Source organism: Anolis sagrei, chromosome 2 (genome assembly GCF_037176765.1).
Source record: "Anolis sagrei isolate rAnoSag1 chromosome 2, rAnoSag1.mat, whole genome shotgun sequence".
NCBI classification, from domain to species: domain Eukaryota; kingdom Metazoa; phylum Chordata; class Lepidosauria; order Squamata; family Dactyloidae; genus Anolis; species Anolis sagrei.
The window spans coordinates 6,841,412-6,856,844 of NC_090022.1; the positions used below are offsets into that span (position 1 = coordinate 6,841,412).

Sequence of the window (15,433 nt, forward strand, 5' to 3'; positions counted from 1 at the left end):
TCTACCCCCTTAGCTTGGTTTAGGGACACAAAACCAGGGAAGAAGGGTCCCAGATGTGTCCCTGTGCTGCACACAATCCATTTCAGGGTTAAAGGCAGAGAGCTATTAAGCCTAGAGTGGCATTGGGAAATACAACAGCCTGAGATCCCTTTAAATGCTTTGACTGCTCTTCCAGGGGTTTTGGACTTCATTTCCCAGAAGCTCCAGCCAGCTTGGCTAATAGCAAAGAATTCTGGGAGTTGAAGTCCAAGAAGCAGGCTTAACACAGCTGCCCCTGCACTACTGCGCCTGGCAGGAAGGAAGGGGCGGGACAAAGGCCAAGAGTGACAGCTAGGAAGAGAGCTGTTTCCTGCTTCCCAGAAGGAGAGGTCCCTTTGCTGAATCCCCTTCCTTTGGAGCCTTTGGGGTTAGAGGAGAGGCTAGGCAGGTAAGTGGAAGGGGGTGGATGGAGGGGAAATGGCCAGGTGCCCTGCCATGCTTCCTGTGTGCAATGCATCCCTGCATTCCCTTCCCATCCCTTCCTTCTTCCTTCCTTCCTTCCTTCCTTACTTATTTACTTACTTACTTACTTACTTATTTACTTACTTAACGTATTTATTTATTTACTATTTATTTACATACTTATTTACTTACTTATTTACTTACTTATTTATTGACCTATTTACTTGCTTACTTATTTACTTACTTATTTACTTACTTATTTACTTATTTATTTACTTACTGGGCATGTTTAGCCTGCAGAAGAGAAGGCTAAGGGAAGACAGGATGAGGGCCATGTATAAATATGTGAGGGGAAGTCCTAGGGTGGAGGGAGCAAGCCCTGGAGACGAGGAGACAATATAACAATGGCTTCAAACTACAAAAAAGGAGATTCAATCTGAACATTAGGAAGAACTTCCTGACTGTGAGAGCTGTTCAGCAGCGGAACTCTCCGCCCCAGAGTGTGGTGGAGGCTCCTTCTTTGGAGACTTTGAAGCAGAGGCTGGATGGCCACCTGTCAAGGGTGCTTTGGACACGATTGTTCTGCTTCTTGGCAAAATGGGGTTGGACTGGATGGCCCATGAGGTCTCTTTCAACTCTAGGATTCTGTTGTTGTTCATTCGTTCAGTCGTCTCCGACTCTTCGTGACCTCATGGACCAGCCCACGCCAGAGCTCCCTGTCAGCCGTCACCGCCCCCAGCTCCTTCAAGGTCAGTCCAGTCACTTCAAGGATGCCATCCATCCATCTTGCCCTTGGTCAGCCCCTCTTCCTTTTGCCTTCCACTTTCCCCAGCATCATTGTATTCTCTAGGCTTTGCTGTCTCCTCATGATGTGGCCAAAGGACTTCCACTTTGTCTCTAGTATCCTTCCCTCCAATGAGCAGTCGGGCTTTCTTTCCTGGAGGATGGACTGGTTGGATCTTCTCGCAGTCCAAGGCACTCTCAGCACTTTCCTCCAGCACCGCAGCTCAAAAGCGCCTCTCTTCCTTCGCTCAGCCTTCCCTAAGGTCCAGCTCTCACATCCGTAGGTGACTACAGGGAATACCATGGCTTTGACTAGGCAATGGATCTTTGTTGCCAGTCTGATGTCTCTACTCTTTACTATTTTATCGAGACAGGACATTGCTCTCCTCCCAAGAAGTAAACGTCTTCTGATTTCCTGGCCACAGTCTGCATCTGCAGTCATCTTTGTGCCTAGAAATACAGTCTGTCACGGCCTCCACGTTTTCTCTCTTGTATGTACTTTACTGTGTTGTTATTGTGTTTTGGTTTTACTTTATTGTAATATGCTGTTGGACTTGGCCTGATGCAAGCCACCCCAAGTCCCCATTGGGGAGATGGTGGTGGGGTATTAAGTAAATTTTATTATTATTATTATTATTATTATTATTATTTGTTCTGTCTCCCAGGAGTTTGATTTGCATTGCCCCATAGTTGTAGGAAATAGCACCCCTTTTTGCATTTCTTTCAGGGTTGTTATAGACTCAGCAACACCCTTCAAACTACAAAAAAGGAGATTCAATCTGAACATTAGGAAGAACTTCCTGACTGTGAGAGCTGTTCAGCAGTGGAACTCTCTGCCCCGGAGTGTGGTGGAGGCTCCTTCTTTGGAGACTTTGAAGCAGAGGCTGGATTGCCATCTGTCAGGGGTGCTTTGAACACGATTGTTCTGCTTCTTGGCAAAATGGGGTTGGACTGGATGGCCCATGAGGTCTCTTTCAACTCTAGGATTCTATAATTGTTTGGGTCGTCCTTTTTTTCCCTTCTTGAAGATAGATAGGGACCACATTTGCCCTCCTACAATCTGCTGGGACTTCTCCCGTTCTTCAAGAACTCTCAAAGATTATTGCCAGAGGTTCTGAGATGACTTCCACTAGTTCCTTCAATACTCTTGGGTGTAGTTGATCTGGCCCTGGAGATTTGAACTCGTTTAGAGCAGCCAGGTATTCCTGGACAACTTGTTTCCCAATTTGGGGTTGGATTTCCCCTAATCCCTTGTCCAATCCATCTTGCTGAGGTTGAGGACGACTTTCTTTTTGTGAGAAAACTGAGGCAAAAAAGGCATTAAGTAGTTCTCCCGTCAACATTTCCTCATCTTCTCCTCGCAGAGGCTCTATCGCCTCCTTGTTCTTCCTTTTTCTACCAGCGTAAGCAACAAAGCCCTTTTTATTGTTTCTAATATCCTTGGTTTGAGCTCATTTTGCACTTCAGCCTTGCAAACCTTTTCCCTTCAGGAGTTGGTTATTAGTTTGAATTCTTCTTTGGTGATTTCTCTCCTTTTCCACTTCTTGTGCATCTCTCTATTGAGTCTTAGGCCAGTATAAACTTCACAGAACATTTTGTTTTGTCCTTGTAGGACTTGGCCTGCCCAGTCGTTTTGCCAGAAGGAGGAAGAGAGCCCAATGAAATGTGGGGCAGGAGAAGCGTTGGGTTCCCAATCAGAATGGGCAAGGATGCCCTGGATAAGAAGGCCTTCAGCCCACACCTTCAGGGCCGACACTTCCGGCGCTTCCTCTTCCAGGAGGCCTTGGGGCCCAGAGAGGTTTGCAGCCGCCTCCACTCTCTCTGCCGCCTGTGGCTGAAGCCCGAGCGACACTCCAAGGCAGAGATGCTGGACCTGGTGATCCTGGAGCAGTTCCTGGCCGTCCTTCCTGCGGAGATGGAGCGCTGGGTGAGGGGATGTGGGCCAGAGACCAGTTCCCAGGCCGTGGCCTTGGCTGAAGGCTTCCTCCTGAGTCGGGATCAAGAGGAGAAAGAGAAGGAGACACAGGTAAAAATATGTCACTTTGGCATTTCAAAGTTTATTTTCATAGATAATGAAAGCTCTTCAAAACTTGAAGCTTAATCCAATTGAACAGAGGATATGGATTCAAGTCTTCATGTTTGTCACATGAGACTAAGTTTTCCCAAAGACACAAGCTTGAAGTCTCCATGTGCTCCGCACCATAGAATCAATAAAGTCTGATACCACTTTAACTGCCACCACTCAGTGTTATAGAAGCCTTGGATTTGGAGTCTGGTGAGCCTTAACTTGGTGGTTATCTTATTATGATATAACAACAACAACAACGCAGCCCAAGAACAAGCCATTAGAACCAATGCCATCAAAGCCAGAATTGAAAAGTCAGTGACAGATCTCAAATGTAGACTCTGCAAGGAAGCAGATGAAACACTAGATCCCATCCTCAGCTGCTGCAAGAAGATCGCACAGACAGACTACAAGCAGAGGCACAACACCGTTGCTCAGATGAGTCATTGGAACTTGTGCCACAAATACTATCTGCCTGCAACAATGAACTGGTGGGATCACAAACCTGAAAAAAAGTTACAGAAAATGAATGCGTCAAACTCTTCTGGGACTTCCGGATTTAGACTGACAGAGTTTTGGAGCACAAGACTCCTGACCTCATGATTGTGTTAAAAAACAAAGTATGGATTGTCAATGTTGCAGTCCCAGGTGACAGCAAGATTGAAGAGAAACAACTGGAAAAACTGACACGATATAAGGACACGAACTACAAAGACTCTGGCACAAACCAGTTGGGGGGTCCCAGTGGTGATCGGCACACTGGGTGCAGTGCTTAAAAACCTTGGCCTGCACTTAAACACAATCAGTGCTTACAAAATTACCATCTGTCAGCTGCAAAAGGCCACCCTACTCGGATCTGCACACATTATTTGCCGATACATCACACAGGCTTCGACACTTGGTAAGTGTCCGATGTGTGATCCAATACAACAGCTAACAGAGTGACCTTGTTTGCTGTGTACTAATCTTTTTGTGTCTATAATAATAATAACAATAATAATAATAGTAATAATAATAATAGTAATGTTTTCTTTATTACCCCTGAAGACCTCGTTTAAAGAAGAAGCGGCCACAATAGAGGCGTCCCCTTCTGAATCCCATCAAAGGCTGCACCCAAAGAGGATCAAGGTGGAGTGGGGCAGAGCATCCCCCTTTGAGGGTAAGGATCAAAGGGGCAGCTTTTTGTTCGACTTCCTGTGGGTTGCAGCTCTTCAATCATTATCTGTGCAGGCATCCCCAGCTTATGGATCCGGATGGATTCCTGACGGCTCTTGGGGAGTTTCCCGCCGCCTCGGTAGGTGATCCTGTCGACGCCCTGGTTGCTCTCTGGAATGGGGAGATGACTAGGGCAATTGACACGATTGCTCCGGAACGTCCCCTCTCAAGTAGCCGAGCTAAACCAGCGCCTTGGTTCACCGAGGAGCTGGCAGTGATGAAGCGAAGGAAGAGGGAACTAGAGAGTGTGTGGCGTTCGGACCCGAGCGAGCCAAATCGAACACGGTTTGTGTCCTTTCTGAGGGCATATGCCGCGGCAATAAAAGCCGCAAAGAAGGCTTTCTTTGCGGCCACTATTGCGTCTGCAAAGAACCGTCTGGCTGAGTTGTTCCGAATTGTCAGAGGTCTTTTGAATCCCACCACCCAAGGTGGGATCCCTGACAACTCGACCTCTCGCTGTGAAGCTTTTGCTCGGTTCTTCGCAGACAAAGTCGCTTTGATCCGTTCTGGTCTGGACACCATGTTAAATGCAGTCTCTGTGGATGTAGCAAGAGCACCTGCTTGTCCTATTTTGATGGATTCATTTCAATTGGTGAAGCCCGAGGATGTGGACAAGATACTTGGAGGAATGAGGCCGACCACGTCCATCCTAGACCCCTGCCCATCCTGGCTTCTAAAGGAGGCCAGAGGGGGATTGGCTGAGTGGGTGGAGGTGGTGGTTAATGCCTCCCTTCGGGAAGGCAAAATTCCAGCGAGCTTAAAGCAAGCTATAATAAAACCGCTGTTGAAGAAACCATCACTAGACCCCACTAAATTTGACAACTTTCGGCCGGTTTCCAATCTCCCCTTTTTGGGCAAAGTCCTGGAAAGCGTGGTGGCCTCACAACTCCAGGTATTCTTGAGAGACACGGATTATCTAGACCCGGCACAGTCTGGTTTCAGACCGGGACATGGAACTGAGACAGTCTTGGTCGCCTTAGTGGATGATCTGCGCCGGGAGCTCGACAGGGGGAGTGTGTCCCTGTTGGTGCTTCTGGACCTCTCAGCGGCCTTCGATACCGTCGACCACGGTATCCTTCTGGGGCGCCTTGCGGAAATGGGTCTCGGAGGTACTGTTTTGCAGTGGCTCCGGTCATTTCTGGAGGGTCGCTCCCAGAAGGTGTTATTGGGGGACACCTGTTCATCCCCACAACCATTGTCTTGTGGGGTTCCTCAGGGTTCTATTCTGTCTCCCATGCTGTTTAACATCTACATGAAGCCGCTGGGTGAGATCATCCAGAGTTTCGGGGTACGGTGTCACCTGTACGCAGATGATGTCCAACTCTGTCACTCCTTTCCACCTGCTACTAAGGAGGCTGTCCAGGTCCTGAACCGGTGCCTGGCTGCTGTGACGGTCTGGATGAGGGCGAACAAATTGAAGTTGAATCCAGACAAGACAGAGGTACTCCTGGTCAGTCGCAAGGCCGAACAGGGTATAGGGTTACAGCCTGTGTTGGATGGGGTCGCACTCCCTCTGAAGACACAGGTTCGCAGCTTGGGTGTGACCCTGGATTCGTCGCTGAGCCTGGAGCCCCAGGTCTCAACGGTGACCAGGGGAGCATTTGCACAGCTCAGGCTTGTGCGCCAGCTGCGCCCATACCTTGGGAAGTCTGACTTGGCCACGGTAGTCCACGCTCTTGTCACATCCCGCCTAGACTACTGCAACGCTCTCTACGTGGGACTGCCCTTGAAGACGGCCCGGAAACTGCAACTAGTGCAACACGCGGCAGCCATGATCCTAACAGGAGCGGAGCGCAGGGAGCACACAACCCCCCTGTTGCACCAGCTCCACTGGCTGCCGATTTGCTACCGGGCCCAATTCAAGGTGTTGGTATTGGCCTATAAAGCCCTAAACGGTTCCGGCCCAAGATACCTATCTGACCGCATCTCGGCCTATGAACCCACCCGGACTTTGAGATCGTCCGGGGAGGCCCTGCTCTCGATCCCGCCAGCCTCTCAAGCACGGTTGGTGGGGACGAGAGATAGGGCCTTCTCGGTGGTGGCTCCTCGGCTGTGGAACGCCCTTCCTGTAGACGTTAGGCTGGCACCATCTCTCATGACATTCCGTAGAAAGTTGAAGACCTGGATATTTGTGCAGGCGTTTGAGTAATTCAGTGCAATTGTGGTAATTTGAACATAGGAACGGAACAATGGACGACGAATTTGGATCACGTTTGGATGATGAGGCGATCGGGGGGATGGGATTTGTGATAACTGTGTATTGATGATTGTTTATTAGCTATTAATGGAACTGTGGAATTTAACTGTTTTGTATATTGATTATTGCTGTTTTTATTGTCTTTGCTGTTTGGAAACCGCTGTGAGTCGCCCTCGGGCTTGAGATACAGCGGTATACAAGAATAGTAAATAAATAAATAAATAAATAAATACATTATTTGGTGATTTGGGGATCAGTGTGTTGAACAAGAAGCTGGAAATGGTTAAGAATTAGAGCCCAGCCTTTTCTTTAGCTATTATAAAGTGGATCAGGAGAATCATAGAGTTGGAAGAGACCTCATGGGCCATCCAGTCCAACTCCATTCTGCCAAGAAGCAGGAAAATCGCATTCGAGGCACCCCCGACAGATGGCCATCCAGACTCTGTTTAAAAGCCTCCAAAGAAGGAGCCTCCACCACACTTTGGGGCAGAAAGTTCCACTGCTGAACAGCTCTCACAGTCAGGAGGTTTTTCCTAATGTTCATGTCAGTCGCATCGGCAGCACAGCAAGGCAGAAATAGATCAATCACAGCTGTCTTAGGCTATAAACTACTTTATTTTACAGCTATATATACATTAGAAACTACTTAACACTCAGCACATCATAAACTTGCTTCTTTACTAACTGCTATCAGTAGTAGTCCACACCTCTTGCATTCCAAAGTGACGTATGACTTACGACATTAAGTCCATTTGTTCTATACACTTGATTTATGACCTCTCTAGGAATGCCGTTCCCTCCATGGTTCAGTTAACTCTTTCCACACAGGAATACATTACACCCAGCACATAGCTACTGCATTTTAAACATATATACATACATACATACTTTGAAATCTACATTATAAATTGCAAACAGTTTAGATGGAATCTCTTTTCTTGTAGTTTGAAGCCATTGTTTTGCATCCTAGTCTCCAGGGCAGCAGAAAACAAGCTTGCTCCCTCCTCCCTAGGACTTCCCTTCACATATGTATTCATGGCCCTCACCATGTCTCCTTTCAGCATTCTCTTTTTCAGGCTAAACATACCCAGCTCTGTAAGCCGCTCCTCATAGGGCTTGTTCTCCAGATCCCTAATCATTTGAGTCGCCCTCCTCTGGACACATTCCAGCTTGTCAATATCTCCCTTCAATTGTGGTGCCCAGAATTGGAAACAGTGTGATCCCAGGTGTGGTCTAACCAAGGCAGAATAGAGGAGGAACATGACTTCCCTGGATCTAGACACAAGACTCCTATTGATGCACGCCAAATTCCCGTTGGCTTTTTTAGCTGCAGCATCACATTGTTGGCTCATGTTTAACTTGTTGTCCACGAGGACTCCAAGATCACAGCATATTATTTGAGAACACAGAAATGCTGGACCACTCTCACAACCACCATGTCAGAGTACACAGAGAAGCCATTGAAATCCACAAGCATGTGGACAATTTCAACAAAAAGGAAGAAACCATGAAAATGAACAAAATCTGGCTACCAGTATTAAAAAAACTCAAAAATTACAGCAGCAAAACAACAGAGAGAAAACAATCAGGCACATCAAATCACTCTCAACAAAAGATTCCCTCCAGGCACTTCCAAGCCATTACATGCTAATCAAGGTGGTCAGTTGAAAATCTGGCTACCGGTACTAAAAAACTCTAAAATTACAACAGCACAACAACAGACCGGAAACATTCAAGGTCATCTAATCACCTCTCAACAAAAGATTGCTCCAGGCACTTTCAGGCCATCAAATGCTAATCAAGGTGGTCAGTTGAAACATTCACACCTAGCTCCAGCAGACAAGAGTCCTTTGTCCCACCCTGGTCATTCCACAGATATATAAACCCATTTTCCTACTTCCAACAGACCTCACTACCTCTGAGGATGCTTGCCATAGATGCAGGCGAAACGTCAGGAGAAAATGCCTCTAGAACATGGCCATATAGCCCAGAAAAACCTACAACAACCCAGATTCCAAGATCCTCTGTCCATTGATTTCAATAGTCCTTTGAAGGCAACCATAAGGCTGATGTGGGCCTAGGTGAATGTGAGTTTGACACCTCTGCCATAAAATATCCAAATGGGATTCCAGTGAGCAGTCTAGCTGGTATTGTTGTAGTTTTTTCGGGCAGTATGGCCATGTTCTAGAAGCGTTCTCTCCTAACGTTTTGCCTGCATCTAGGGCAGGCATCCTCAGGATTTGAGGTCTTTTGGAAACTAGGAAAATGAAGTTTATATATCTGTGGAATAATGTCCAGGGTGGGAGAAAGAACTCTTGTCTGTTGGAGGTAAGTGTGAATGTTTCAGTTGGCCACCTTGATTAGCATATAATGGCCTGACAGTTTTTAGGTGTGGCTTGTTAGTGCCTGGGGGAATCCTTTGTTGAGAGTCTAGCTGGTACATTTTGTACAAGTGGCAGTGTTGGAGCCATCTTCAAGGGCAACCCCAGGTAGAGTGCATTGCCGTTGTGTCAGCATGTGGATGGGAAACAGAGAAAACTGGTCCTTTTTTCTTTGACTCACAGAAGATGGAATAAAGGCAGAACCTCTGTGTACAACGACGTCTCCCCATCAGGATGCTCCCAGGACACCTTCTGCTCACCTGGACCAGGTATGGGGATGAAGAGCCCTTCCGAGGCCAAAGAACATGTTAGGTGTCTCTCACCCTACATAAATTCTAAGTTTCTTCCTTCAAAGTTGCCCTTCTAACAGGTCTGTTGTGTCAAAACTGTACGACGTTTCTTCTTTTCTGCTTGCGGCCGTCCCTTCTCACTCAGGTGTGACATGTCTTCTTTCAGATGACCTTCAGGGAGGTGGTGGTGGATTTCTCCACAGAGGAGTGGGCCTTGTTGGGTCCAGACCAAAGGGACCTCTACAGCGAAGTCATGGAAGATAATTTGAGGATTTTTTCCGCTTTGGGTGAGGCTCCTTTTTTTCTTGGGGTTGATTGGAGACCAGATTACAAGTGCGGAGGAGTCGCTTTGGAGCTCTTCCTTAGTAAGCTGTGTTGTGGATTGTAAATGTAAATAAGTGGAAGCTTTACCACAGTTTCTGAACCAAGATATACCCTGCAGTATAATAATGTGTCGCTCAGACTTTGTGTAACAAATTAACAGTAACTTTACTTCAGTTCAAAAGGTCAAACAGAGCAACAATATATACAGCAGTCTTTCTGAATTCTGACAGGACAGAGGGAATAAACAGTCCTTTTAAATCAGTGTTTCTCAACCTGGGGGTCGGGACCCCTGGGGGAGCACGAGGGGGTATCAGAAGGGTCACCAAAGACCATCAGAAAACACAGTATTTTGTTAATCATGGGAGTTCTGTGTGGGAAGTTCAGCCCAATTGGTCCAGATCTATCATTGTTTTGAGTCCACAGTGCTCTCTGGATGTAGGTGAACTACAAGTCCAAAACTCAAGGTCAATGCCCACCAAACCCTTCCAGTGAGAGCACCTAGAGCTTCGGAAAGCTTCTGTTCTACCATCTCAAAGCTCCCTGCTTGAGCAGTAATGGCACGATCATCAGCATAGATGAAGCTTTCTGTCCCTTCTGGCAGTGGCTGGTCATTTGTGTAGATGTTGAACATGGATGGAGCAAGCACGCTCCCCTGAGGCAGGCCGTTCTTCTGTTTCCGCCATCTGCTTTTCTGGCCCTGGAACTCAACAAAAAAGCTCCTGTTTTGTAGCAGGTTTCCTATGAGGCGGGTGAGGTGGTAGTCCTTTGTGATATTACGCCCGGATGTCTTGCAATCCTGCGAGGAGGTTTCTCTCATGTCCCCCAGGAGGCTTAGAATCATAGAATCATAGAATCGAAGAGTTGGAAGAGATCTCATGGGCCATCCAGTCCAACCCCCTGCCAAGAAGCAGGAATACTGCATTCAAATCACCCCTGACAGATGGCCATCCAGCCTCTGTTTCAAAGCTTCCAAAGAAGGAGCCTCCACCACACTCCGGAGCAGAGAGTTCCACTGCTGAATGGCTCTCACAGTCAGGAAGTTCTTCCTCATGTTCAGATGGAATCTCCTCTCTTGTAGTTTGAAGCCATTGTTGAGCTTGTAGAAGGTTGTTCTTTCCAACAGCATTTTCTCTCTTGAGTGCTAAAGACTTTTTTTTTTCTCTTATAGGGGCTGATGGGGAAGAGAGTGAGAAGGGAGAAGTGAAAAGGGAGAGTGAAAACACTCAACACGAACACATGGAAGAGGGTGAAACAAAACATGACATAAAGGAGGAGAGGAGGAGCCCATCCCCTGTTTTGCCAACGGACAATATACGCGAATCGTCCTTCCAAGAAGTAACACAGAAAGGGAACGAGAGGAGTGTCTGCGGGATCGGCTTCGGTTCCCGAACGAGCCTCAGTCTTCACCAGAGGACTCACGTCGTCGAGAAACCTTTCCCGGGCGAGGGGTACAAAAACGCTACCTATGAAGTAACTCACTCGAACGAGAAGCCCTTGAAGTGCTTGCATTGTGGGAAGTGCTACAAGTGGGAGTCGTACTTGAGGAAGCACGCAAAGACCCACACGGGGGAGAAGCCCTTCAAGTGCCCGAAATGCGGGAAGGGGTTCTGCAAGAAGACCGTACTCAAGCGGCACTTGGACACCCACACGGGGGAGAAGCCCTACCGGTGCGTGGCTTGCGGGAAGAGGTTCAAGCAGAAGAGGGGCCTCCTTTGCCACCAGTTGACCCACACCGGGGAGGATCTCTCGATCTGTTTCCAGTGTTGAAAAAAGGCTCCGACAGGGGCGGCTCAACCATTAAGCAAAGTAAGCATTTGCGGTAGAGTTGATTTTGCCAAGGGGCGCTCTTGGGGGAAAATAGACCTTGACATATGCGAGTTGTAGTTACTGGGATGTATAGTTCTCCTACAATCAAAGAGCATTCTGAACTCCACCAATGATGGAATGGAACCAAATATGGCACACAGAGCTCCCACGACCAAACTTGGCACGGATATTCAATATGCCCAAATGTGAACACTGGTGGAGTTTGGGGAAAATAGACCTTGACATTTGGGAATTGTAGTTGCTGGGATTTATAGTTCTCCTACAATCAAAGAGCATTCTGAACTCCACCAGTGATGGAATGGAACCAAATATGGCACACAGAACTCCCACGACGAACAGTGATTGGTTGGGGTGGGGGGGCGCCAAAATACTGTTTGCTTACCGTCGAAAATTACCTAGGGCCGCCTAGAATCATAGAATCAAAGAGTTGGAAGAGTCCTTCTGGGCCATCCAGTCCACCCCCCTGCCAAGAAGCAGGAATATTGCATTCAAATAACCCCTGACAGATGGCCATCCAGCCTCTGTTTAAAACCTTCCAAAGAAGGAGCCTCCACCACACTCCAGGGCAGAGAGTTCCACTGCTGAATGGCTCTCATAGTCAGGAAGTTCTTCCTCATGTTCAGATGGAATCTCCTCCTCTGCTCCCCAACGCATGTGGGAGGAGAAGTTCCGGTAGTTGGGTTGTGGAAAGAGTTTCAGGAATAGGACAGGCCTCACTTCTCATTCAAACAAACAAACAAGCGGAGATGTTCAGAGCACTTCAAAAAAAATTCAACAAGATTATTTAAAGGAAGTATAGGAAACAGACTTGGGGAAAAAATGAATAATCAAGAATATGAGAATACTAAAAATTAGGAAAATTACTACAAAATGATATGGAGGTGGTATTTAACTCCCATTAGATTAAATCAGATTGATAAAAAAAATACTCAAATTAGTGCTGGAGAGGTTGTCAGGAAATAGGGACATACCTTCATATGTGGTGGTCATGTAATCTATATAAATGTAATGTTCGCCTGTGGGATTAACAGAACTCAAAAACCTTTGACTTTTGGAAAATATGGGGAAAATATATTGAGTATGTTCTTAGATTGCAGGTGAACTATTCATCCCAGGACCTACAACCATGCTGAATTCTCCCCAAACCTGTTGAGTAGTATGTTTAGTTGCTGATCATTTCATCTGTTTTGTGTGTGCCACAGAAAAGAATAGGAAAAGGTTAAGGGAGAAGCAGTGGGCGGGGGTTATGCAAATTCCACACCAATGGAGAGAGTCAGGAACACTGGGAGGCCTGTGGTGGAGGAAACACACAATCTAGGATGGAATTGTTCCCATATGGAAGCATTCCTTGAGTGGTGGGCAGTGCGGTGCTTGTGGAGGACATTAGCAGAGCTCTTGGACATGATAATGGTACCAATGGAGAGTAAGGAACACTGGGATGCCTATGGTGGAGGAAACACATACAATCTAGGATGGAATTGTCCCCGTATGAAAGCCTTTCCCTGGGTGGTGGGCAGTGCGGTGCTTGTGGAGGACATTAGCAGAGCTCTTGGACATGATAATGGTACCAATGGAGAGTGAGGAACACTGGGATGCCTATGGTGGAGGAAACACATACAATCTAGGATGGAATTGTCCCCGTATGAAAGCCTTTCCCTGGGTGGTGGGCAATGTGGTGTTGGTGGAGGACATTAGCATCTTGAACATGATAATGGTACCAATAGAGAGTAAGGAACACTGGGATGCCTATGGTGGAGGAAACACATACAATCTAGGAGGGAATTGTCCCCGTATGAAAGCCTTTCCCTGGGTGGTGGGCAATGTGGTGTTGGTGGAGGACATTAGCATCTTGAACATGATAATGGTACCAATAGAGAGTAAGGAACACTGGGATGCCTATGGTGGAGGAAACACATACAATCTAGGAGGGAATTGTCCCTGTATGAAAGCCTTTCCCTGGGTGGTGGGCAGTGTGGTGTTGGTGGAGGACATTAGCAGAGCTCTTGGACATGATAATGGCACCAATGGAGAGTAAGGAACACTGGGATGCCTATGGTGGAGGAAACACATACAATCTAGGAGGGAATTGTCCCTGTATGAAAGCCTTTCCCTGGGTGGTGGGCAGTGCGGTGCTTGTGGAGGACATTAGCAGAGCTCTTGGACATGATAATGGCACCAATGGAGAGTAAGGAACACTGGGATGCCTATGGTGGAGGAAACACATACAATCTAGGAGGGAATTGTCCCTGTATGAAAGCCTTTCCCTGGGTGGTGGGCAGTGTGGTGTTGGTGGAGGACATTAGCAGAGCTCTTGGACATGATAATGGCACCAATGGAGAGTAAGGAACACTGGGATGCCTATGGTGGAGGAAACACATACAATCTAGGAGGGAATTGTCCCTGTATGAAAGCCTTTCCCTGGGTGGTGGGCAGTGCGGTGCTTGTGGAGGACATTAGCAGAGCTCTTGGACATGATAATGGCACCAATGGAGAGTAAGGAACACTGGGATGCCTATGGTGGAGGAAACACATACAATCTAGGATGGAATTGTCCCTGTATGAAAGCCTTTCCCTGGGTGGTGGGCAGTGTGGTGTTGGTGGAGGACATTAGCAGAGCTCTTGGACATGTTCATGGTGCCAATTGAGAGTAAGGAACACTGGGGTGCCTGTGGTGGAGGAAACACACACGCTTAATGAGGGAAAGGGGTATAAGCCAGCAAGAGAAACAGTGATATTTTGGAGTGGTTAAACATGTTGGTCCTGGTGAAGGGGGCACAAACGAAGGGGAAGAGGGGGGGAAACGGTATAATAATAATAATTATAAAGAAATACAATATGTATAAGTGGATAAAAGCTGTGTGACAGAGTTCTATGTAGCGTAAGTTGTAATGGAAATTTAAAAATAATGATAAGAAATATGATTAAAGATGTTTTTGATGTTTATTTACTGTTAGATTGTATATATGACCTACTCTTTTGTCTAAGATACTGTAAAAAGAGAGAAGAATGTATGCTTAAACATTTTGTTGGACAAATTTATAAATAAAACACAACCAAGTCTGAGTTCGCATATCCAAATCCTAGTCCAGAGTTCCACCAAGGTCTCTTAATTGACAATTCTTACGAGTCATTACAGTTGTTGCTCAGCTAGCTGCCCAAATGCTTGGTCCCAAAGCCAAGACTTGAGTTTCTTCCTGAAGGAGAAGAGAGAAGGAGTCGCCCTGATTTCACCGGGGAGTGAATTCCATGGGGGGCCACCACCGAATAGGTCCTGTCTCTGGTCCCTGCCAATCGTGCTTGCGAGGGTGGTGGGATCGAGAGCAGGGCCTCCCCCAAAGAACTCCAGACCATCATAAACTTTAGATTTGGTTTGGCTATTTGGGGTGTTGATTCAGAAAATTGCACTAGATAGACCACATCAGCTCTAGTTTCTGAAACAGAACATTGCACTGGATAGACCACGTCAGCTCTAGTTACTAATACAGAACATTGCACTGGATAGACCATATCAGCTCTAGTTTCTGATACAGAACATTGCACTGGATAGACCACGTCAGCTCTAGTTTCTGATACAGAACATTGCATTGGATAGACCACATCAGCTCTAGTTTCTGATACAGAACATTGCACTGGATAGACCACGTCAGCTCTTGTTTCTGATACAGAACATTGCACTGGATAGACCACATCAGCTCTAGTTTCTGATACAGAACATTGCACTGGATAGACCACGTCAGCTCTAGTCTCTGATACAGAACATTGCACTGGATAGACCACGTCAGCTCTAGTCTCTGATACAGAACATTGCACTGGATAGACCACGTCAGCTCTAGTCTCTGATACAGAACATTGCACTGGATAGACCACATCAGCTCTAGTTTCTGATACAGAACATTGCACTGGATAGACC

General features: G+C 46.9%; 1 protein-coding gene across 1 annotated transcript; it reads left to right on the forward strand.

Annotated features, from left to right (window-relative positions):
• Positions 1 to 322: 322 nt before the first annotated feature.
• LOC132765320 (zinc finger protein 202-like) lies at positions 323 to 14,586 on the forward strand. The gene is made up of 6 exons (XM_060759609.2): positions 323 to 427; positions 2,837 to 3,250; positions 4,337 to 4,448; positions 9,266 to 9,351; positions 9,539 to 9,659; positions 10,865 to 14,586. Exons 2-6 carry the CDS (start codon positions 2,888 to 2,890, stop codon positions 11,461 to 11,463), a joined length of 1,281 nt encoding a protein of 426 aa, XP_060615592.2. The 5' UTR covers positions 323 to 427; positions 2,837 to 2,887; the 3' UTR covers positions 11,464 to 14,586.
• The last annotated feature ends 847 nt before the right edge of the window (positions 14,587 to 15,433 follow it).